Source organism: Pogona vitticeps, chromosome 3 (genome assembly GCF_051106095.1).
Source record: "Pogona vitticeps strain Pit_001003342236 chromosome 3, PviZW2.1, whole genome shotgun sequence".
In the NCBI taxonomy this organism is placed as follows: Eukaryota; Metazoa; Chordata; class Lepidosauria; order Squamata; family Agamidae; genus Pogona; species Pogona vitticeps.
In genome coordinates this window covers 104190302-104214943 of record NC_135785.1, presented here as the reverse complement: position 1 = coordinate 104214943, position 24642 = coordinate 104190302, and the positions used below count along the sequence as shown (strand labels likewise).

Sequence of the window (24642 nt, the reverse complement as noted above, 5' to 3'; positions counted from 1 at the left end):
TAATGTGTTATCAAGTCCATTGTGACTTATAGTGATCCTTTTCAAGGTTTTCCAGATAGAGAATATTCAGAAATAGTTTACTGTTCCCTTTTTCTGGAGGCACTCTTGGACTGTGCAGCTTGCTCAAGGCTAAACAGGCTGGCTCTACTCACAGGAGGCACAGTGAGGAATCAAACTCGCAACCTTTGGCACCACAGTCAGATACCCAAACCACTGAGCTATCCAGCCAGCTCATATCATGATAAATTCCATGTTAATTCCTGCAGCAATATTTCAAAGAGATCTATGATTCACTCAAGTCCCCAACCCTAGCAGGGACCCAGATGGCATGTGTATAGCATAATATTTAACTACATTCCTGGTCAAGGAATACAGAGGCATTTTTCTACCTTAAATGGTCTATTTTTAAATGAGTACTGTACTTCATTCTGAACATTGAGCCCCACATCTACGTTCCAGATTATTTTCCATTAGTGGAGAGTAGGTGTTCTTCCATTGTAACTAGGTGAAGTGGCAACCTGCCAAATCTATTTTTACAAAAGCTGCACATCTCTTGTGAGCTGGGAGGATTACTTAAGAAAGCTCCTTAATACTTGCTCCACCAACAGCTGAGGAACAGAAGGTGATAAACAGTCCTTCTACTCCCCCCTTTTCATACTCCTTTCCACATGTGGAGGGAAGTGGGGTCACAGCTGCTATCCCCTAATTTCTGGACATTGTACCGAGTGTGAGAACAGGTCACATGTGCCATTGGGAACCATTTTCACAGCAGAATTCCATATTCTGAGAATATTTTCAGTTGTCTTGCAGATAAGCCCCCATCCTCACATTCCTCCCCATGCACAGAGCTGGGGTCACAGACCCACCTAAGCTGGGGACAGACCGTATAACTCCACTCTTCTTTGTCCATTAACAATGTGATTGAGGGAGTGTAAAAAGAGGTCCTCTTTCACATCAGTACATTGCACAGCACACATACAATTGTACACATCAGTACAAACTTAATCATTCAGGAAAGGGTTAATGTGAGCACTTTATGAAAGGGAGCAGGCTAGTTCTAACCCTTTTAAAGTCATTTTCTTCATCCCAAGATCAAAAATCTGGAGAGGATTGTCTCCTTTATGTGGGCAGCCTCTCTATCTGAACAGAAACCCTGATTTTTTTAAAGTAAAAAACTATATGCTAGAGGTAGTCCCATATTAGAGGAGGTAGTTCTTGAAGTGCTGAGAATGTCCCCTTCTAGTTTGCAAATTAGGTTGCTTTGTTTCATGACTGGTCTTTGAAAGAAGGAAACACAATCCCAGTTTCCAACTACAGTACGACTGCTTGATTACAAAGCTCTGCCTGAATCACTTGTCTTGGAACAAGAAGAGATTTTGAGTTCTAATGATGGGCTACATGTAATGCACAGTTTGGCCCTCAGTGTTCTGGATCTCATGAAGCTTTTACGCAGGCTCGCTTTTTCATATAATAATTCTTCACACAAAGTGAAATACAGTGGTAGCGGAGGTGGAGCTATGCTTTTTCCTTTCATAGTATATTTATCTCACCTCTGTCCTGAAATGCTTGTATCCAACTGAAGCAATGCAGCAATATTATTAAACGGTATCATAAAATAAAACTCTCCTTCCTTCCCCCCCCAAACTGTTTTTTTCACAGGGAGCAAATGCCAAGTTCAACCTTCGCCTCATTGGGCCTGGTGGTATTTTCCGCGTTGTCCCTCAGACTGTCCTAAATGAAGCACAAGTCACAATCATAGTAGAAAACTCGGCAGCCATAGATTATGAAAAGTTCCAAGTCTTCACCTTCAAGGTATTGTAACTGCTTCAGCCCATATTTCTTAGAAATTATATAAACAGGGGAGGGGGAAACGTTTTTTGTTTTCAGATGGTTTCAGCCCCATAAGCCACTGGTGGAAACTCAGAATCACAACCTTTGAGCGGGAAATCACACAGACAGGGCTCTGGAGGTATTGTGACTTAAATGGAGCCAAGACTGGGAACAGTTGCCACTACCAACATGTAGCCTTGTTGAACTAGGGACCTCCTGGCTCAAGAAGTAAGACAACATGAGCTTGAGGGCCTCTCCAGAGCCAGGCCCTAGAGCTGAACCAAAGGAGGCCTGCTAAATTTCCATGTAACTGAAGCAGAGGTAAATGGGAGTGCTTATAAATGTATGCTTCCAAATTAATTCTCCTAATGCTGTCTCCACGAAGGCACAAATCACAGATGAAAGATGAGAAGTTAGAAGGAAAGGTTTCTTCCATTTTGGCTATGGTTCTGTTGTCCACCCTGCCAAAGCTTTCAGCATATCCCCAACAGTGTGCCCTTCCATTCTCCCACATGCACAAATGACTTGTCGTAGGACAAGCCCTCAAGACTGTATCACTCTCACCCATTTGTGCTTGCATTTGAGTTAATCAAGTGCAATATACTTATGTGAGGCATTGGTCCCAAAGGGTGTTTTCCTATATCAGCTACATGTCCCACTAAACCTTAAACTATAGGAATGGAGAATATGTGAGCCTCTGCCAGATACTGTTAAGCTAAAACTCCTCTCATCTCTCACCATTTACTATATACTGATGGTGGCTCATGAGACGTGTAGTCCAACAACATCTGGATGCTCCTACCATGTCTACCCTAAATAAGATAGGGAATTCTATTAATTTTTGATCCAAAAATGCATTTTTTTTCATGTACAAAAATCTACGTTTATTCAAATTCAGTCATGTCATCTTCTTCTGGTTGCTGCACAATGGTAGAGGGTGGGGTTTCATTTAACTGGGGCTTATTTTGCGGGTAAGGCTTATATTACAGTGGTGCCTCGCTTAGCGATGTTAATCCATGCAGAAAAAATCGCTGCCAAGCGATAAAATCACTAAGCGAAAATAAAAAGCCCATAGAAACGCATTAAAATGCGATTAATGCGTTCCTATGGGCTAAAAACTCACCTTTAAGTGAAGATCCTCCATAGGGGTGGCCATTTTTTGTGCCTCTTAAGCGAGGAAACACAGCAGCAGCCATTTTGTTTACCCGGTGGCCATTTTGAAACCACCGATCAGCTGGCCGGAAATGAAGGCTTTGCGATGATCGCTTCCCTGCGATCATTGCAAAGCGAAATTTCCCCAGAGAGACCATCGCAAAGTGATCACTTTTGCGATGGCAAAAAGTCCATCGCAAAGCGATTTCATCGCTATATAGAGCGATCGCTATGCAAGGCACCACTGTACGAGCATCCCGAAAAATCATACTTAGGGATTATTTTCATGCTAGGTCTTATTGTTGGGGAAATGGTATCTTTCTCAAGCAAAGGCCTCTGGAGGTATTGTGACTTCATAGACCCAAGACTGGGAACAGTTGCTGCTACCAACACGTAGTTATGGCAACCATAGTGTGCTCCTTGCTTATAGTCATTTGAGTAAGAGCATGGAAATTTATTTATTTTTAATTTTTTTACTGAAGTTCTCAAAATCCCCTGCTATTATGAAAACTGGCCATGCTGGCTAAGGGATGCTTACAGGTGCAGTCCTAAAAGGTGACAATTCCAGTATCTAGTTTGAACATACCTATTTTGCAGATGTTTTATTGGGTTAGATATTTTTGTGACCTGCTCTGCTTTTGGCACACGTCTAGTTTATATAGGTTAATCTATGGGGGGTGAAGTGTGGCTATTTCTATCTAGTGGGAAAGCCTGGATTTGATTACCCTTCTTTTTTAACCCTGTCATGACCTTTGTTTACTGAATGCCCCGGGTTTTAATTTAGCAAGAGCAACTGAAATGCAACATAGAATTATCCCTACTAAAACTAGAAGATTCACAGAAGGTTATGAAGTATTGCCCAAATATGCATGCTATAAAATTACATGCTGTCATCTCATGAATACTAATACAGCATGATTAACAGTGCTGGTATAAACACCAAAGGAAGTAGTTAAAGGAACAACTACAAACAATTCCAACAAGAAAAAAGGGGTGGAAGACAGAAAAAAAAAAAACACACACACCCCCAAAAAACCCAATGTTGCTTCATAAAAAGCTCAGAGAGGTCCTGAGGAAAAAGAAGGAAACTTATAGCAAATGGACAGGAGGCCAGATCACAAGCTGAATATGAGCCAACCGTGTGATGTGGCTGCAAAAAAGGCTAATGCTATTTTACACTGCATTAAGTCTCCAAATCCTGTAAAGTACTAGTTCCCCTCTCTTTGGCACTGGTTAGGCCTCATACTGAGTACTGTGTCCAGTTCTGGACACCACATTTTAAGAAAGATACCAGCAAACTGGAGCAAGTTCAGAGGAGGGCAACAAGGATGATCAGGGGCTTAGAGACCAAGCCCTGTGAGGAAAAATTGAAAGTACAGGCATATTTAGTTCTGAGAAAAGAAGACTGATGGGAGTTATGATAGAACTTTTCAAATATTTGAAAGATTGTCATACAGAGGAGGGGCAGGATCTGTTCTCAATCATCCCAGAGTGCAGGATACATAATATTATGAGCTCAGGTTACAGGAAGCCAGATTTTGGTTGAATATCAGGAAAACTTCCTGTTAGAGCAGTATGGCAATGGAACCAATTACCTTGAGAGGTGGTGAGTGCTCGAATGCTGGAAGCTTTCAAGAAAAAAAACTGGACAACCGATATCCTTTGATTTGTATTCCTCCACCAAGCAGGGGATTGGATTCAATGGCCTCATAGTAAAGGTAAAGGTTCCCCTTGACAATTTTTGTCCAGTCATGTTCGACTCTAGGGGGCAGTGCTCATCCCTGTTTCCAAGCCATAGAGCCAGCGTTTGTCCATAGACAGTTTCCATGGTCACATGGCCAGTGCGACTTAGAGACGGAATGCTGTTACCTTCCCACCGAAGTGGTCCCTATTGATCTACTTGCATTTGCAAGCTTTTGAACCACTAGGTTGGCGGGAGCTGGGACAAGCAACGGGAGCTCACTCCGTCGTGTGGATTCGATCTTACAACTGCTTGGTTTTCTGACCCTGCAGCACAGGCTTCTGCGGTTTAGCCCGCAGCGCCACCACGTCCCCCTCATAGATCCCTTTCAACTCCATTATTCTATGTTTCCAATTAAAAGATAAAAGAGTGCGTTCTTTTTCCCTATGAGATTGTACATTTTGTTTTGGGCAAAACTGTTGTTACTATTATTATTTGCAAGTGATTGAAGATAAACTCCAGAGGGCTTTGCTACAAAATCTACAGCTACTTTCTATATTCCAGATCTGTTGAGAGAAATAAAATCAGGCATAGACTCCCCATTTAAGGAATGCAAGTAGCAAAATCCTCACAGCCTGTTGGGAGCATATTTTTTCTAATGAAACATTTAAACTACAACTTAATACTACTAATAAAGTTAGCTATGTCACACATGTAGGACGGCTGGTCTGTATTTTCCATATGAGAACTATAGATTATACACAATTAATTTTAAATGACCTTTATTTTATGTCTGTTCCTGATGTTTGACTATTCTTATTGAACAGAATGATGTAACCATCTCCCTCTAGTGATTTATGATTACCATCTGATTAGAGCTCCTCATATTATTTAAAGGCTGGAATAGGGGTGAGCCCTTGAGTTTTCAGATTCAGTTTTTGAAAAACTAATAGGTGGGAGCAAAATGGACGTGATCGAAAGCAGCAACGATGGAGAGGCAGTTAGCAGTGGAGAGGTATATGGGTACTGCCAATTCTGAGATGGATAAGCACAAAAAAGGGGCAATGAGGCCTTGACTTTCTGAGAATCAATTTCTATTGCTTTCTTTTGTTTTGTTTTAAATAAAGTTTCTGGACCTTAAAATAATTATTCTTGTTAATATGTGCCCAACAACACAGTTTCTGCACAGATTTTAGCAGGCAGTTGAAGATTAACTTTTTAGTATTTAGCAACTGTACAAACCCTTTGAAACTGAAACTCTTTTGAGGCTTTACTGATTCTTCTTTTTCCTCTTCCTTATAAAAATATGTTACAATCGTATTCTTCCTTATTCTTCCTTATGTTGAAGAATAAGATTCTTATTATCTTATTCTTTCTTATAAAATATGTTATAATCTCATATGCTTTTTACAATGACAGTTCTTTGATTGCCTCCATAGCTTCTGGCAATAGAAGTTAACACACCTGAGAAGTTTAGTTCGACAGCTGATGTTGTGATTCATCTCCTGGATACCAATGATAATGTTCCAAAGTTTTCCTCTGATTACTACATTGCAAGGATTCCAGAAAATTCCCCTGGTGGCTCCAATGTAGTGGCTGTAACAGTAAGATTTGTTCATTCCAATAAATTCATGCTCTATTTCATTAACTGACTTTCTAATTTCCATTTGTTCTTTCAGTATTCCTAATTATGGCCAAGATTATTTTTTGCATCCACTCGCACTGATATCTTAAAAGAACTTCAAAACACTGGACATTCAAACACTGGGAGCAAAAGCCTTGATGAATCTAAGTACAAAAAAATCAAACTGAAGCAAATGTTAAAAATTACCTTTGCAGTCATCAAAGCCTGTCACTATCCATGAAACAATACATTCTGGAACTTTCCATGGCAAGCAGAAATTGGTTTGCTGAACCACTGTACTATATCTTGTGGTTCTGAAATTATGATGTGCTAAGTACCACTCAGACAGAACTGTGGGGTACTTCTGCATAAAACTGAGTTGGCTAGTGAATTTTGAAATTTGCGTCACGCTCTGAAACATAAAAAATATCATCCCAGGAAAGAGAAGATAATAGGCACTTTCTCTACAATAGAGCACGCACAATTGCTTTACATTGGAAAGTCTTTTAGGGGTAAAGCCTGATTGCATAGCGTATGCAGTATGACAGTTTAGTTGTATAAGTCATCCTACCACCTTGGGTTGCATGCCAGCACTCTAGCTGGGCCCTAGGAAATGCAGGCAGAGAGTAAGAGAAAATGACCAAGAGCATTTTCACACTGTAGATTCCAAACTAGTGTCATCATGAGTTTTACAGCTGCAAAGAATGACAGAACTCTACTACTATTACTACTACTACTACTAATAATAACAATAACATAAAGCCTCACAGCGAGTATAGTCCAGTGGATTGTGGCAGCTGCTTACAGAACTGGAGGCTGAGAGTTCAAATTCCCACTATGCCTACCAGGAGTGGGGGGAGGAGGAGGCAGCTGAGATCACCCTGAATGTCTGTGGATGATGGGATTACCCACCCTGCCAATGGTGCACCCTTGGGCAAGCTGCACAGCTCCAGAGTGCCACAAGAAGGAGGGACCAGTAAATTGCCTCAAAGTTATTTGTACCTAGTCTCGGAGGGCTGACAGAAGTCAACATTGATGTGAGAGCGCATAATTATTAATTATGAAATCTTATTATTTCACCACACTATAACTTCCAGAATTACCCGGAAGAAGTCAGTTCAGCTAATATCAAGTGAGGACAAGGTTTTTGCTGCAAATATGCCCTTGAAAAATTTTCTGGTATTTTCCCCCATCTAATGTAAGCTGATGCAAATGTATGGCAAAAAGCAAAATGTTAGATTTTCACTCATCCCCTATATTTTCTACATTCTCAGTCCCCATAATGTTTAGGCATTTTCCGAGTACTAGAAATTATCGGTGGAATGAGAAGCATTTCCATCTTTTATAGTCTCAAGCATCATAATCGCCTCTATCTCAGCTAAAGAGAGCCCCCCAGTGTTCCCACAAGGATATGCTGCTAATTCGGAAAATTTGAGAAATGCTTCCTCTTTTTCTTTCCATGCTATTTCAACTTGAGTCTAAATTAATAGTCATGGGCCCCTATTCCTTAAGCTTATCTAACAAAAATCCAAAGTCACAATTCTCAGCGTTTTTGAAATGGAGGCAAATGCATGGAGACAAGTCTCCTGTCCCCAAAGGGTATCCTCATAAGACACCAAGGTGCTTCTAAGTAAAGGTAAAGGTAAAGGTTCCCCTTGACATTTTTAGTCCAGTTGTGTCCGACTCTAGGGGGCGGCGCTCATCCCGCTTTTCAAGCCATAGAGCCAGTGCCTGTCCGAAGACAGTTTCCGTTGTCACGTGGCCAGGGCGACTAGGGAACGCCATTTTACCTTCCCACCGAGATGGTACCTATTTATCTCCTCGCATTTACATGCTTTTGAACTGCTAGGTTGGCGAGGAGCTGGGACAAAGTGACGGAAGCTCACTCCGTTGCGTGGATTCGATCTTACGACTGCTGGTCTTCTGACCCTGCAGCACAGGCGTCTGCGGTTTAGCCCACAGCGCCACTACGTCCCTATGCTTCTATGCATCTCCAAACAGGCCTGGGTAGGGGACTGGCTGGTAGCATTTTGGAGTAGAGATGTGGCATTAAGGGAAAGTATTAAGGAACATTTTTCATTCTGGTCCATGCTCCAAATTTCATTCCACAGCTGCTTTCCTTAGGAAGTGGGGCTACCTCCATATTATTGCAAACACACATGTGAACTGTAGTTCCATTCTCCATATTACCTGTTTTGCATGCTATAGAAGTTTGGCTTGCTTTTGTTTTCAATCAATTAAAAACTTTTCCATTTCATTTTTTAAGGCGACAGACCCAGACTCGGGCCTTTGGGGTGAAATGAAATACTCTATATACGGAACAGGAGCAGATCTGTAAGTTTAAAATAGATTTCTAATTTGTTTAAAGAATGTTTAAAGAAAATATTTGAACAATTTTAGTGCTGTTGGGTAATGAACTGACTGTAGGCTGTTTCTTGCCAACAGTGTTCTCTTTTAAGCAAAGTAAGTGGGCTGGACAGCTCAGTGAGTTAAGTAACAGGCTGCAAAGGGAGAGGCCAGGAGTTCAGTTCCCCACCATGCATCCCAGGTGAAGAGCCAGCCTATGTAGCCTTGGACAAGCTGTATACTCCCACAGCACCTCCAGAAGAATGGAATCATGAAATATTTCTGAGCACGCTGTGCCTTGGAAACCCTGGAAAAAGTTGCTATTAAGTTAGAGTTGACTTGATGGCATGCAATTCTTAATTAATAAGCTAAATTCAAAGTGAATCTGTCCGCTTCTCCCTTCCTGTACAAATCCAGTAATGATGTATGAAAAGGGTGTTGCTGTTTTGTCTTTTAATGTTCACAGTTTTAGGGTGCAGTTCTACACCCGCTTACCTGGAATAGGGGTAAGCCCCATGGAACTGAGAAAAGGTTCACTTCTGAGAAGGATGAAGGTAGTACAGGCATTCCACTGCTACTTCAAATTCATTTCTTTTTATGATTCTCTTGGGAGGTGCCTTTCAACAGTTGTGGAGGCTCAAGATTGAAATGTTTTAAACAAATAAATCAAATAAAATGATGAAAGAAGAGGGATGGCAATTGCATACTTTTAGGTATATAAATGTGATTCCTGGGATATACCCTTTAGTATCAAAAGAAATGCTGAAATTATCTTTTTGGATCATTTGATGCAGCAGCCTTGGGCAGCAAAATGTTTCAGGCCAGCCTTGATGGAAAGTCAGGAAGTCAAGCCTGTCTTCCGTCAGTGCTGACTTGGGCTTCCTGTGTGATTTTAAGTAAATCAAGTTCTCTGTTTCCAGCCATGGCATGTCATATGTGTATGGCAAAAGGAACAAAGAAGAGGAATAGTAATACTAATATTACTACTACTACTCTACTACTACTGATGATGATGATGATTATGATCCTCCTCCTCCTCCTCCTCCTCATAATAGGGCTTTAAGAACAATATCAAGAAATTTCACACATTACTATAATCAGTTGCAAATCTCAGACTTCACACCATCAGAGCTACAAAAAATGGCAATATTAGGAACAGCATACATACTGTGCCAATATTTAACAGATGCTTAAGTTTTTGGTTAAAACTTGTATCTGTTATATAATACCAGTCAATGTTTTTATAATTTTGACTGTGCCCAGTGTTTAATAATTAATTAATTAATATTAATATTAATAATAATAATAATGAGAAGAAGAAGAAGAAGAAGAAGAAGAAGAAGAAGAAGAAGAAGAAGAAGAAGAAGAAGAAGAAATATAAGTATAAAATTATAGGTATAATACAGTGGACCCTTGACTTACAGACGGCTTGACTTACAGACTTTTTGAGTTACAGACTTCTCTGGCCACGAAAATTTAGGTTTGACTTGCAGACTGAGATTTGACTTACAGACCAGAAAAAAAACAAAATGGAACAAAAACTGCCTGTTATGGGATTAATCGGTTTTCAATGCACTGTAGGTCAATGGAGACTTGACCTACAGACTTTTTGACTTGAGAACCACCTTCCAATATGGATTAAGTTCTCAAGTCAAGACCCCACTGTAAGTATAAGTATATCACAAAATGGCAGCTCGAGAGCAGAGACAGTCTTAATTGCTGTATTCCATGATGAGCCTTAACTTTCCTGTGTTGGCATACAATCCATATCTATGTCACTAGGCGGTGAAAAGTTTAAAATAAGCACTTAAAGAAAATTTATTATAGTTTAGATCAGGGCTGAGGAGCGTGTGGCCCTAGAGTTAATCTTGGTCTCCTAGTGGGATTAACGGTCTCTTCCAGTATGCTTGAGAAGCTGAAGACATTTGTGCACCACCAGAAACATTCACAGGGCTTCATAATACAGTATAACCTTTGGACTATTTGGGTCTGGTATTTACAAAAAGCTGAGCACAAATAACTGATCCATAATTGTAATTGTAATGCTTATCAAGGGGTTTCAAAGGAATGAGAATAATAATTAGATTTTTAATTACTTTGAATATTTATTCTGGTTTTTTAATGCCCAAAGAGATGATGTTAAGGTTTTAAATTCTGCTCATGGGGCACTGTACATTAGGAAGTTGTGATTGTTATTATATTTGTTAATTACCTTTCTATAGAAAACTACACTCAAATGTACTTCAGGCAGTACATTTCCATACATCGCTACTGGAAAAACAATAGCTTTGACTATGGTTTTTCCAGTAGCGATGTATGGAAGTGAGAGCTGAACCACAAAGAAGGTTACTGCCAAAAAATTGATGCTTTTGAATTGTGGTGCTGGAGGAGACTCTTCAGGCAAGGTTAGGGTGTATAAATTCTCCTTGCCACATTTTTCGTTAGGAGATAGTGGTTATTATCATTGTTGTGAGTGTTCCCTAGTGTAACAAGCCTACTCATCTTTCTTTGTCCAGAGCTCTAGATATTTTAGTCTGTTGCAGAAAAAACAACCATGAGTCTTATGTGAATTTTGGACAGGGGAGGCATTGTTAGCCATGAGGTTAGAGGGAAATAGACTGCAGACAACAAACCATGAATTATCATAATGCTCAAATTCACAAAGTAAAAACCTTGACATTGGGAGCTTGATTAGCACCTGACCTGGGATAAAAAGATATTGTCTCTGCTAGGGCTGTAGTCAGTAGAAATAAACTTGGTAGGTTGTAATCTAAAACCTTCCTGAAGAAAATTGCTTTCAAATCAAGCTGGGTATGCAAGTGCAATAATAAAACACCATAACTAAGAGTAAGATTAAAAACAGAGAAACACGCGCGCATCAGCAAGTAGTTGTAAGACAAAATATGTTTCTAGCTGTTTGCGAAAGAGATAGGTGGCCTTACACTGGTTGCCCATTTCTTTCCGCATTGACTTCAAGGTATTACGCCCAAACAATTTATCACCTCAATACCTGACAGAGCGCCTGCTCCCACCTAGCTCTACTCGTACCACTCAATTTAGCCAGGCAGGGCATTTGAGGGGCTTGACCCCGAGAGAGGCCTAGAAGGAGAGAACTAGAAACTGGGCCTTCTCGGCAGTGGCCCCTCACCTTTGGAACATCTTGCCCCTTGAGATTCACCTGGCACTCTCGCTGGGAGTTTTTTAGAACAAGCTGAAGACTTGGTTCTTCAGGCAGGCCTTCCCCTCTTCCAATTCTTAGTTCTCTATTGTTTGTTTGCCTTAATTTTGTCTCATATTCGGACTGTAAGCCGCCCAGAGTAGATTCGTTTAATCTAGATGGGCAGGGTAAAAGCTAGAAAATAAATTAAATAAAATAAAAGTAAGTACAACCTTCTCACCTTTCTTTTTCTAAGTGGAATCAAAAATGGCCCAATGTTGCATGAAATTCACTTGTCAGCATTCCGAAGATCTCAAACCTGCTTTATTTGAGGCATGACTCAGTGCACTGTTTTTGCAAACTGCATAAATATGTAGTTTTCTCTTCATTCAACAGAGATTGTATTTTGAGGAAGATCCATAGCATAGCCAATATGAATATGTTTAGGAATGAATATGAGTGAAAGGGATTAAAAATACAAAATGTGAAATGCTCATAGACCATACATTTCCCCTCCTATCCCCATTTTATTTTACTGATTGTCAGAGAAGTTCTAAAGCACTGGTATAATGATTAGCGTTACATCTAAAAGATGTAGGTGTTGCATGAGAGCTGAATTTTTCTGTAATGACTATTGCAGCTATTAATTTAAGGCCATTCTTGACGTTGAGATGAAGGGCTGCAAATGCTTATTTTGATGGGCAGTCAGACTATAGACAAATAAGATTTTTCATAGTGATGCGGGCGTGGTATGTGATACATCTTGTTGGCATCCATTTAAGTAAAACTGATTTTGAAGAATTTTAGCATACTCTAGCTAACTGTTCGTCCAAGAAGTGGAGCACAGGCTGATTCACATAGTATTTATAATTGCTGTGGACATTTGAGAGATCATTGCAGCCAAGTAAAACACGCACACATTTCGGAATAATTTTGCAAATGTTTGTAAAGATTTCTAAATTGGTTTACAGAGAGAATTACTCAGCTCAGGGAAGCTTCATGATGATACCCCCTCTTCTACAAAATACCTTCCTTAGGGAAGATGAATCATGAACTTTCATTTAATGAGTTAATAGGCTTTCTTGTCAGATAAATGGTCCCATCCAGATGTCATCATCAGCCAAAACAGCTGGAGCTCATGCACACATGGAGGTGGCTGCAAACCTCTGCAAATTGTAGCCAATTCGCTCAGGTGTTACAAACTGAGGGGCATGTCAGAGGATAAAAGGAATGTGTATTCTCTTCGATAAAACAATTTTTCCTTTTGCAATGGAATTTCTCCATCTTGGAAATCAGATTTACAAAATAAGCCAATCTATTTACCTTCCAGTGACAAATCATCAACAACGAAAAGCATGCAAAATGCAAAATATGGAGACAAAGAAAATAGTGAATTATCTCTTGAAAGCAGCATCTACACACAAAAAAAGATAAACCTGTTCTTTAATTTCCAGTTTCTTGATTCTCCCATCCCTAATTCCAAAGAGACCTAGTTGTGCCAACAATGGGCATAGATAACATACAGTACATTTCAGTTTTGAAGCATCAATATTGGATATATATTTTAGGTTTAGCTTCTGTGCTCTGATTGAGATTCTGTTTGTTAGTATTTGTATTTGACGTGTTTATACAGTAGACCCTGAATATCTTAGGAAACACATTCTCTTGTATGTAATTTGCCTTCCACATGGATCAACAGCTGTAGCCTTGTTCTGCACACCTTCTTTTACTGAAGTTGGAACTAAGAGAGCATAAAGCAGGCAAAAACCTGGATTGCTAAGATGAGCTTGAATATAAAATGCATATATTAATGATTTGGGTATTAATCTTGCTTTGAGCTGATGTGTTGCATTAATTATTCTATTTTTTTCCTTATGTTCTTTTGAATATTTTCTAAAGAAATAGCTAACAGGATTTCTAAATAGATCAGTTGACAAAGACATCTCAAGTGTTCAAATAGAGCCTCATGGCGCAGTGGTTAAAACGCTGTACTGCAGCTAAAACTGTGCTCACGACCTGGGGTTCAAATCCCAGGTAGCCGGCTCAAGGTTGACTCAGCCTTCTATCCTTCTGAGGTTGGTAAAATGAGTACCCAGCTTACTGGGGGGGCAATGTGTAGCCTGCATAATTAAATTGTAAACCGCCCGGAGATTGCTTGTAGCGCTATGGGGTGGTATATAAGTCCAAAAAAAAAAAAAAAAAAAGGACTACAGTCAGCATAGCAGTTGAAGAGGTATAATTGTTCTATGAGAGGTACCTTTGGGCTGAAAAACTGTCCCGTGTTCTGGACAGTCCCCTGAAAGTAATAAATATAATCCTTCCTCTGTTGGATGGTGTTTGTATTATCAAAGATATGTATTCAATTTGTTGTACACTGCCCAGCATAATAATTTGCTAGAGAGCCAGTATAGTAAATTGAATGAATGCTTTGTTTTCCAGTTTCCTGATCCACCCATCCACTGGGATTATTTACACTCAGCCATGGGCTACATTAGATGCAGAGGTTAACTCCAAGTACAACTTCTATGTGAAAGCAGAAGATACAGAGGGGAAGTACAGTTTAGCTGAAGTCTTTATCACTGTCCTTGATGTCAATGACCACTCCCCGGAGTTCAACGAGAACATCCAGGAAAAAACCATGATTATTGGATCCCCAGTAAAAGTGGAGGTCAGTCATGCAACATGGTGTTTATGTGTATAGGTATGATTCTATGTAACGATGTGTGTGATGCGGGCTGCTGCCTTGTGTTGTGGTATTTCCTGATAAAAGATTAAAATGCCAAGTAATCAGCATACATTTCCAACAAGAAGTATAAACTCTTGAAGCTGTGGATTTAAACACTATCTGCCATTTGGTAAATGGGGGGGGGGAGGATCAAGAAACAAATCGCAATCTATGTGAATGAGTAAAGTGGATCCTTCTTCATGGCCAGGAGCAGAATTCAGATTTAGCACCATTTTTAATGGCGCTCAGAGGGTATCCCATAATTTTCAAGCCCTATAAGGTTTGGGTACAGTCCATCTGAAGGACCGTATCTCTCCATATGAGACGTCCAAGCCCTAAGATCTTTAGAGCAGGTCCTCCTCTCAGTCCCATTGCCACCACAGGAATGTTTAATGGGACACGGGAAAGAACGTTTTCTGGCTGCTCCCAGGTTTTGGAATGCTGCCCCTCAGGACCGCAGTCTAGCTCTCTCCCTTTTATCCTTCTGATAACAGCTGAAGACCCATCTCTCAAGGTATGCTTTTAATTATTATACCTGAGTTCTGCATGCTGGTTTTTAGCTAACTTTGTTTTTAAACCTTTAAAACCTTTTTAATCATTGAACACATTTTTAATATTACAGTTTAATTTTTTTTCAAGTTGTCATTTATTCCGTTTCTAATTTTGCATGTTTTAACATTGCAAGGCACTTTGATTCTCCTCATTGAAAGGCAACCTACAAATGATACTAAATAAGCAAACAAGCAAACTTTCTCTGAAATAAGTCATTCCTATGGAGGTACCTCTGAGAAATGCCTATGGAAAACACCAAGCACTCCATGTGGGAAGGGGAAGGAGAAAAAGAAGGTCCAATATAATTGGGGGGGGGGACAAAAAGAGTCAATCTTTGTGGAGGAAGGGCAGAGCGATGCAATACAAAACTGTAGCAGGGAAGAGAGAGGGAACCTCAAAACTATTGGAATGGCTCAGTAATGCTAATAAAAGCCTGGAACCATTATCTGAATGTGAAGAATCTATGCTTTTGAATTGTGGTGCTGGAGAAGACTCTTGAGAGTCCCCTGGACTGCAAGGAGAACAAACCTATCCATTCTAAAGGAAATCAACCCTGAGTGCTCACTGGAACGACAGATCCTGAAGCTGAGGCTCCAATACTTTGGCCTTGTCATGAGAAGAGAAGACTCCCTGGAAAAGACCCTGATGTTGGGAAAGTGTGAAGGCAAGAGGAGAAGGGGATGACAGAGGATGAGGTGGCTGGACAGTGTCATCGAAGCTACCAACATGAATTTGACCAAGCTCTGGGAGGCAGTGGAAGACAGGAGGGCCTGGCATGCTCTGGTCCATGGGGTTATGAAGAGTCGGACACGACTAAACGACGACGAAACTTAGAATTGCAGAGATGGAAAGGGCCCTCTGGACCATCAGGTCCAGCCCCAGTCAAGGAGGCACAATGGGGAATTCCAGCCTCTGGCTCTGCAGCCAGATTCCTAAACCACTGAGTTATTTAGCATCCCCCCAATTCGGACATGACTTAACGACTAAACAACAACAAAGCATGCATATCACAGGTGCTATTTTAGGAATGTTCTCCCTCAAGAGGCCAGGTTGGCCCTACAGGTGGCAGGCAAAGACCTTCCTTTGTAGGACAACTGAACTGGACAACAGATTTCTACTGCAGAATGCTATATATTTGTGCTGTCTTTCTTATGTGTGTGTCTGTGTGTAAGTGTGTTTTTTAATTAAATTACCAGTCTTTTAATATTGTTCTACTGTATGTTTAACTGGTTTTTTAATGTTATAATTTCCTGTGTTTACCCTCTCTGTTATCATTTGGGAACTGCCCTGAGCCCTACACTAGAAAAAAGGTGGCAAAGAAATGATTATAATGATAATGACAGTAATAATGTTCTAACATGAAGAGGAGAGGAGCAGCTTTATTAACAGGACTTGGCTTTTCAGGAACATTTAGAAAATATATTATTTGGTGTGTGTTTTTCCTATGTTTTGTATATCCTTGTACTTCTGAAATATTGTACAGTGGTAGAGTGAGACAATTTTTTAAAAAGATATCTGAACTTGTAAGAATTGAGTAAAGATGATTTTTCCAAAATTTTATTAAATAAGTTTTCCTTAGAAGATAGAGCAGAACACTACTCCAAATTCCACCCTACCAAATTTTGATTAGGAAACCACTGTGAAACCCAGGACATCATCCACCTTGGTTTTGTTATTATTCTTAAATATCAGCTGAATTGTTCCTTTTGCCCACATTAGGTGAGTATTCAATAAAACTTTATTTTCCAATATTCCTCTTCTTTCACCTACAAAACCACAGGCAATAGACCAAGATGCAGAAGAACCCAATAACATAGTTGACTACTCCATTATGCAAGCAGATCCAGCCAATGTATTTGATATAGATCAAAGCACTGGAGAAATAAAGCTGAAATCCTACATAAGATCCCTGGACATCATTCACAACATCACCAACAACAAAGACTGCATATGGTCGGTGGTAGTCCAAGCCAAAGATCGGGGCTCTCCTTCATTTAGTACCACAGCTGTCTTGAAGATTGATATCACGGAAGAGGTAAGATGGCAGGCTATTGGACAAATGGGGCCAAAGCCAAGACTTGTGACTTATTAAAAAAAGTCTTTTTATTAAATATGTGGCGGTTGTGTTGAAAGAAAGAAGAAAGTGCTGTTAACTGGAAGCTGAGAATGTTCTCCTTTCAGTAGTGCAAAGGCTAGACTCACTCAGCTGGGCTTCTGAACAGATTTGGGGCTTGAGATTGCCTTACCATCCTGGCCAACTTTTTTGCACCAGCGACTGGGTGGAAAGGAAATGTCACTGTTTGTACTTCTGGACCCCACATTGGCTTTCAGTACCATTTATCTCTTTCGTGGCTCTCCAGATCAATGGGTCACTCTGGAGTTGGTAAACACTGTTTGTATTTGGAAAGTTTAACATTCCTTTTTAAAAATTAGGCTTGCAGCTTGGTGATACACTTTGTGCTAGGTCCCCTCTTGAATAGTCAGGTGGCGTCTGTGAGTGCCTTTGCTGAATGTTGGCTGCTAGGCTGGATGCACCCGGCTTTTGAAGAGTGTTTCGTTCAGAAGGCTGCTGGTGACAATTCCAGCTTTGCTGATGCCTAGAGAGAAATAAAAGTACACAGACTACCCACAGCAGTCTCTTGACATACATTTGGGCTGCACCATGTAAGGTCCTGGGTGGGAGATATCACATGTTTTTGAAGACTTCCTTTTGTGAAAAAAAATCTCCCCACTCATAAAACATTCGATGACAGAGTATTTATTTTATTATTTGATTTGATTTGATTTATACCCTGCCCATCTAGACCAAAGGTCTACTCTGGGCGGCATTACAAATTTAAAAAGAGTAAAACCAATAAACATGCAATAAATCCAAGATGGTAAAATGTGAATTTAAGTTACAGCAGGAGAGAAAGCTTGCCCAAATAGCCAAGTCGTGAGTTTACTTCTGAAGACACCTAGAGAGGTATCCAGGTGGATCTCCACAGGCAAGTTGTTCCAGAGGCAAGGGGCCACTGCCGAGAAGGCCTGGTTCCTCATTCTTTCTTTCCGGACTTCCCTTGGAGTTAGGCCCCTCAGCTGCCCGGCCTGGCTGGAACAAGTGACACTGGCAGAACTGGGTGGGAGAAGGTGCTCTGCCAGATATTGTGGTCCTAAAGCGTTTAGGGCATTATATGTAATTGTAAGAACTTTGAAATCAAAAAGTACTGACTGAGTTCTTTATCCCCAGAACTAAAGGATACTTCTTTACATGTTTCCACAATGTGTACATATGATGGCAATATAGAAAACTATATGAACTTCTTTTTTTTATATCTTCTTTTTTTATGTATTAAGATTTCCATCTGTCCATCACCTTTGTGATGACCAAGTCCATAAAAGGCTATTTGATGGTTGTTGGGTGGTGATCTATTTTTTACACCAGCACCCAGGCCTTCATCAAGCAATTAATCAAGAATACTGACTTCCATTCTACAATCACAACATCCCAAAAACTTTGAATCTATATGTTTTTACCTGAAGCTGCCATCCCCTTATCATTGTTATCCTTACCGAAATTCCCTTTGGAAAAGGCATGAAAAATTGAATGTAATGGTTCATTCCTTATCTTTCCAGAGCAGATCCTGTTTCTTTTCTTCATGACAACTGTATTTACTCTGTAATTGTGTGCATGAGCCCATCTGTGACATCCCTCTTCAAAGATGAAGGGGGAGAAATCAGCATATGCTATTTCAAAAATTGTTTCTGGTAGAGATAGCCTGATTAAAACCAACAGCATGTGCATAAGGCATCGTTTTTGAATCAGGCTATGGTGAAATACATATGTTCCATTTTTTTCACTGTGTCTGACCCATCCCTTTGCCTCCTGCAAGCCCATGCACTGTTTTCTTTTTTTGAAGAAAAGCTTGTTTGACAATATAACTAGAGGTGTCCAGCAGTGTTAATCACACTGAGTAATTAAAGTGCCATATTTTTTATTAACATTTACCATCACAATTAGCACAAGGCTGCTCCCTTTCAGATGGATGCCTTGAGGCAAGGTTTGGTGGTTTCATGCATCAAAAGATATTTTGCTCTTGGAACAATGCAGTGATAAAAACAAATATTCCCAAGGCAATTTAATTTAACAGATTCCATTTTTATTGGGAAGTGCTATTGATTACAGACCAAATGAAAAAGATGTGCCGAAGAACATATGCTATTTACTCCCCTCTGTCTTTCATTACACATATTTTTATTAGATTATGTTGAAGCCCACGCTTCTGTGGCCTGAAATCAGAAGCATGGATATTCTCTCCAATAACTGTTTTGCTTAAGTTTGTCTGTAGTCAAAGAGATTCTTGCCGAGATTCAAAGAAATGGCAGCCATTCTGAGTAATAGTGTACAGCCCATGACCGTACCCCAGTTTCCATTAGCCACAGACAGTATAGCCAATGGTCAGGGATGGTGGGAGTTATTGTCTCTGTGTCCTGAACATTCTGACTTACGGCAACCCTTTTCAGAGTTTTCTAGGTAGACAATCTAGAAGTTGAGTCATGGCAACTGGACTTCTTTCTTGTTAGGTTGAAATGTTTCGCTACTCATCCAAGTAGCTTCTTCAGTCAGAGGAGAGTTGGTAGGAGATACCTGATATATCCTCCACATTGTCTTCATTTTCCCCTAGTCTGAATAGGTTCGTTAGATGGACAAAGGATGGGAGGGGATGAGTGAAAATCCCACTTCTGCAGTCCTTCTCCACCCATTGTCATGGGTTGTTAAAGGTAGTTAACAGTGTGGTCTTTCTGTTGGGTGTGGTCCTGATCTTTCTGGGGATGGATGAAAGGGGCAGCATGATAAATAGGAGACAGATTTGTATCTAAGGCCTCCACCCTTGATGGGTGAGCAATTTTCTATATGCACATGTAGGGCCTCCGTGACCCCTGTCTCAAACCACCTGTCTTCTTGGTCCAAAATGAGTATATCTTGGTCATCAAATGAGTGTCCTTTGCCCTTCAAATGAAGGAACACTGCTGATTGTGATCCTGATGCATTACCCCTCCTGTACTGAGCCATTCTCCTGTTTAGTGGCTATTTGGTTTCTCCAGTGTAGGTCTCCGAACACTCCTCTTCGCATTGGACCACATATACTATATTGCTTCATTGCAAAGAGGAGTGTTCCTTTTTGCAGGACACTCATTTGATGAACAATATCTACTCATTTTTGACAGAGAAGATAGGTGGCTTGAGAGAGGGATCAGGGAAGCCATACATGTGCCTATAGAAAATCCCTCACTCAATGGGGTGGAGGCCTTAGATACAATCCATCTCCTATCATCCATCCCCAGAAAGATCAGGACTACACACCAGCAAGACCACTGTTAACAACTGTTAATAACCCATGACAATGGGTGCAGAAGGACTGCAGAGTGAGATTTTCACTCACACCCCCTCTCCGTCCTTTGTCCATCTAACAAGCCTATTCAGACCAGGGGGAAGTGAAACCAATGTGGAGGATATATCAGGGCTCTCCTACCAACTCTCCTCAGACTGAAGAAGCTACTTGGATGAGTAGCAAAACATTTCAACCTAACAAGAAAGAAATCCAGTTGCCATGACTCAACTTCCAGATAACCTCCCCTGCATGACTGAGAATCTTCACAGTTACCAGGTGGACAAGGTTCAGATGTGGTTTACCATTCCCTTGTTTGGAGGGGGGGGGGTCATCCTGGGACTGTGCAACTTGTCCAAGGCCACACAAAGTGGCTTTTCTCCCAGAAGGCACAGTGGAGAATTGAACTCCCAACTACTGACTCTGCACTGAGATAACTAAACCACTGAGCTACCCAGCCAGCTCTCTGTGTAAGTTGTCACCTTGTAAACCACCAGTTTCTTGTGGTTATTAAAAATCATGGGCGAAGAAGAAGATATACTCTTTTGGTCCATTAAATATAAATGCCACAAGGTGAGAGCAATATTCGTCAGTATCATCATCAAATCAATCATCCACTTAGGAAAGAAACCACCAATGCATTATTTCTCCAGTTGGTGTTGTTTAGCTCCCATTACAAATTTATCCTCTGAGATCTCGTGAAATATAAGGCTTTACAAATATCCTTGGTGTTCAGCAGTTAACGTACTGTAACTGGCTAGTCCTAATTAAAAAGAGATGGGGGGAGTCTGGCTTTCCACCCTTTCCCCTTTCAAGAAAATAGTGTCTTCTATTTGCTTCAGTTCAGGTTCCATCTTTCAGGTTCTTCCGTATCTGATTTTAGGAACCCTGACATTAAGAATCCACACTTCATATTTAGATCTAGGTACATCTTGTTTTACCTTAGCAATGGCCAATGTACAATCAAACCAGAGTTGACCCATTGAATCAATGAGATTTACATAAGATTCATAAGATTTTACAATGAGATTCAGCAGTACATTCAATGTTTCTATTCTGGTTCGGATTACCAACTGGATTTAGGCCAGTGTTCTTACATGCCTGTTAAGTGACAGCAGAATTGTAGTAACAATCTTTATAAACACCTTTCATGGTTCTATGTTTCTGTGCTTTAGTCATCTAATTTTTCTTTTTATTTTAGTATGGGTTATATGAAGCCTTTGTTTCTCTTTATTGCTTGACTAGTCTTTTAGCTTCTGGTCAAAAAACTGTTTCTATTCTTTCATCACTTTTCTCATTAATGTCTTTGTATATCAAGTGCTTTCTCTAGACCAGCCATTCTCATCGGGGGGGGGGCATATGGCTCCCTGAGGGGTCCTGGCAGATTGGAAGGGGGACACAGACTGGAGACAGTTCTTCACACATCACCTTATAAGGTTCATTATGCGACTTACACTGTCCTGATTTGGCCTATATTTCCTTCATAGTGTGTTTATGGCCGTGGCCAAAATAAGATTGAGAATGGCTGTTTTAGACCTAGCCAATATTTACAAGGACAGGTGGAGGGAAAAAAATCTTTAGCTTCTTTTATGACAAGGGTGTTGATTGATATTCCTACTTTTGACATTTTCAGATCAAATCAAGGGTAAGATCCTATATTTTAGGCCTCAAGAGACGTCCATGGACAATATTTGGGATTTGCATGAGTGGCATCATTTCCACCATTTCTTTCACCATGGTGATCTCCACAGTCATGTATTGGAAAAGTGTGAAAAAATCCCGGCTCCATCCCATGGCCAAAATCAGGAAAATTAAACGGGGACCACCACGGCACACTATGTGCTGAACTACTAAATGAACTACTAATTCCTTTGCCCTCGACATGCCATGTAGAGAGACTACGTTACCTCTCATTTAGCTTTTCAGTTTTTTTTAAAAAAGGAATTTTCAAAGGCATCTGTTGAATGCAGAATCATCGCCTCAAAGTGTTGGGTGTTTATTTTGCTTTTGCAATGTCTGTAAAAGAGTACTAGAAAACAGAACATACTCTGTTTCAGTGTTTTAAAAACACATTCAATTGAATATTCAACAATAAGCTGAAAAATCCCTACTGTTAGTGTTTGTTCTCTTATTTTGCTTTTGGGGGATTTTGAAATGCAGCTGGATGAACACCTAAGTATTGTATCTGTTTAATTGTTTCCAAATTCTAGAAATTATAGTTTTGTGAGCTGTGGCTTTCTAACAGAGAATGTTCAACACTCACAAAATACAATTCCTTTGGGAAGGGGGAATGAGTGTTAAACCAATTTGTTATATCCTGGGACATTCCAGTGTTTCAAGTGGCTTTATTTCCACTAGTAACTAACAGAAACTAGAATTTTGCATCGGAGTGGTCCAAAACTCTGCAGTAAAATTCTGGGTGAAGACTCCACTGTTTAATTACTACAGTTCCAAACTGCAAGGATTGCCTTTAGCCTTCATGGCATTAAATCTGAATTTCAGATGCCAAATTGGAGATCGGTCGGGGGTATGCAAGTCAACCCTGGTTGTCACATGCTATGGACAAATGGAAGTGAAATCTCTTTTTTTGCCCAGAGTAAGTCACGTGTTCTCTTTGTACTCTTTTACAGACTCTTCACAAAGGGCCTATGGCTGCCTTTTTGATGCAAACTAAAGATAATCCAATGAAAGCCTTAGGAGTACTAGCTGGTGTTATGGTGGTGATGGTGGTGATCACTATCTTGATCTCTACTGCCATGTTCTGGCGCAATAAAAGATCCAACAAAGTTATGCCAGTGCGACGGATCATTAAAAAAAGACAGAACTATCAACCCAAGACGATCAGGATGGAATGGCTGAAATTCAAGAGGTCCAGTAGTGCTGCTGAGAAGTTTACAGTCCAAGAGGATGCCAAGAGCCTACACAATGAGAACAGCAACAATAACTTCCAGATTCCATCTCCTCCACTACCACCCACTGCTCCAGCCCTGCCTCCAGCGCCAGCATTCAAGACCAGTGCCCCTGAATGGAGAGTGCCCACCGTATCGGGGTTGCTAAGTCCCAAGGTTACAAAAAAGCAGAAAGGGGGCACCGCTTGCACATCCCACACTGCCCTGGTGTCAGAGCTCAAGCAGAGGTTTGAAATGAGAAATGCGATCGATCACCGTCAGGTTTAGTGCATCTTTCTCCTCCGAAGCTGCATGCCAAGTATTTGTGTGGACGTGCTTATTTCAGGTACATGATGTGATTTGTGATTCTGCATTGCATACTATTTCCCCATCTCCCAACAACCTGTCAGCATTTCATATCAGTGTTTTACATCATCAGCTTGGATTGCATGACAGGACACATGCTATTTCCTGGTTGAATGGCTTCGCCTATAGCATCATGATAACCTGTGATGCAGATCTGTTACCAATCCAGATTTTTAAGTGCAAAGTCTCTGATGCACTAAGATGTCAGTTGATTCCAATTCTGACAATTGTTTAAGGAATTTCCCATTCTTTAAAAAAGCCCAGTTAGAAATATTCTAAAAACTTGAGTTTCACACCAGGTACTTTCTGGTATATCAAAGAATACTAACAACCCCTATGTCTGTCTTGTCTCCAGGCAATCTGTATCCAATGACATTTAGTGGATCCTGAATTTAAAACACTAAAAATTGATCTACCCCCAACTAGAACTCAGCCCTAAATTCAACTGAGAAAGAATATGTTACTGTACCTACTCATATAGTCTTCACCAGGTGAAACATGAGGAATCAAATTTGGCCAAAGCTGGTGATGATTTTGAAGGCAAGAAAAAAAAAGAAGGATCACAGCAAAAAAAAAAATGAGGGGCACAATACAAACTGCAGAGTGTAAAGATGAGGTAGAGTACAAAGGATGACTGATGCTGAAGAGATGTAGTTTCTAGGAACTACATGTAAAGCAAGGCAATAGTTTTGTCTGGTACTGTAAACCATTGATTATATGACAGAAGGCAATGCATGTGTAGGAGCCTGTTTCCATCATAGCTCCAAGACTATGAAATCTGGATGCCTGAAACTTGGTATCAATGCTTGTTTAGGCTCTATAGCTTTGCACGTTGGGGTTATTTTGTAGGTAGAATGGAGCAATTAATTTTAGCTGACTTAAATCCGTCTTTATCCCATAGCATCATCTCTAGACATGAAGTGGCAAATGTCCCTAAAGTTCCCTAGAGACA

General features: G+C 40.4%; 1 protein-coding gene across 2 annotated transcripts in view; it reads left to right on the top strand.

Annotated features, from left to right (window-relative positions):
- CDHR1 (cadherin related family member 1) overlaps window positions 1-24201 on the top strand; it is a 68422-nt gene extending 44221 nt beyond the window's left edge. Inside the window, exons 12-17 of one of the 2 annotated variants that reach the window (XM_020796830.3) lie at window positions 1660-1812; window positions 6103-6267; window positions 8554-8621; window positions 14230-14458; window positions 16848-17102; window positions 23067-24201. In XM_020796830.3, the coding sequence (XP_020652489.3) occupies window positions 1660-1812; window positions 6103-6267; window positions 8554-8621; window positions 14230-14458; window positions 16848-17102; window positions 23067-23612 (1416 nt within the window). In that variant the 3' untranslated portion in view covers window positions 23613-24201. Of the gene's footprint in view, window positions 1-1659; window positions 1813-6102; window positions 6268-8553; window positions 8622-14229; window positions 14459-16847; window positions 17103-22069; window positions 22798-23066 lie in introns of those variants that run through there. The other variant, XM_072995071.2, reaches the window with a different exon arrangement.
- The last annotated feature ends 441 nt before the right edge of the window (window positions 24202-24642 follow it).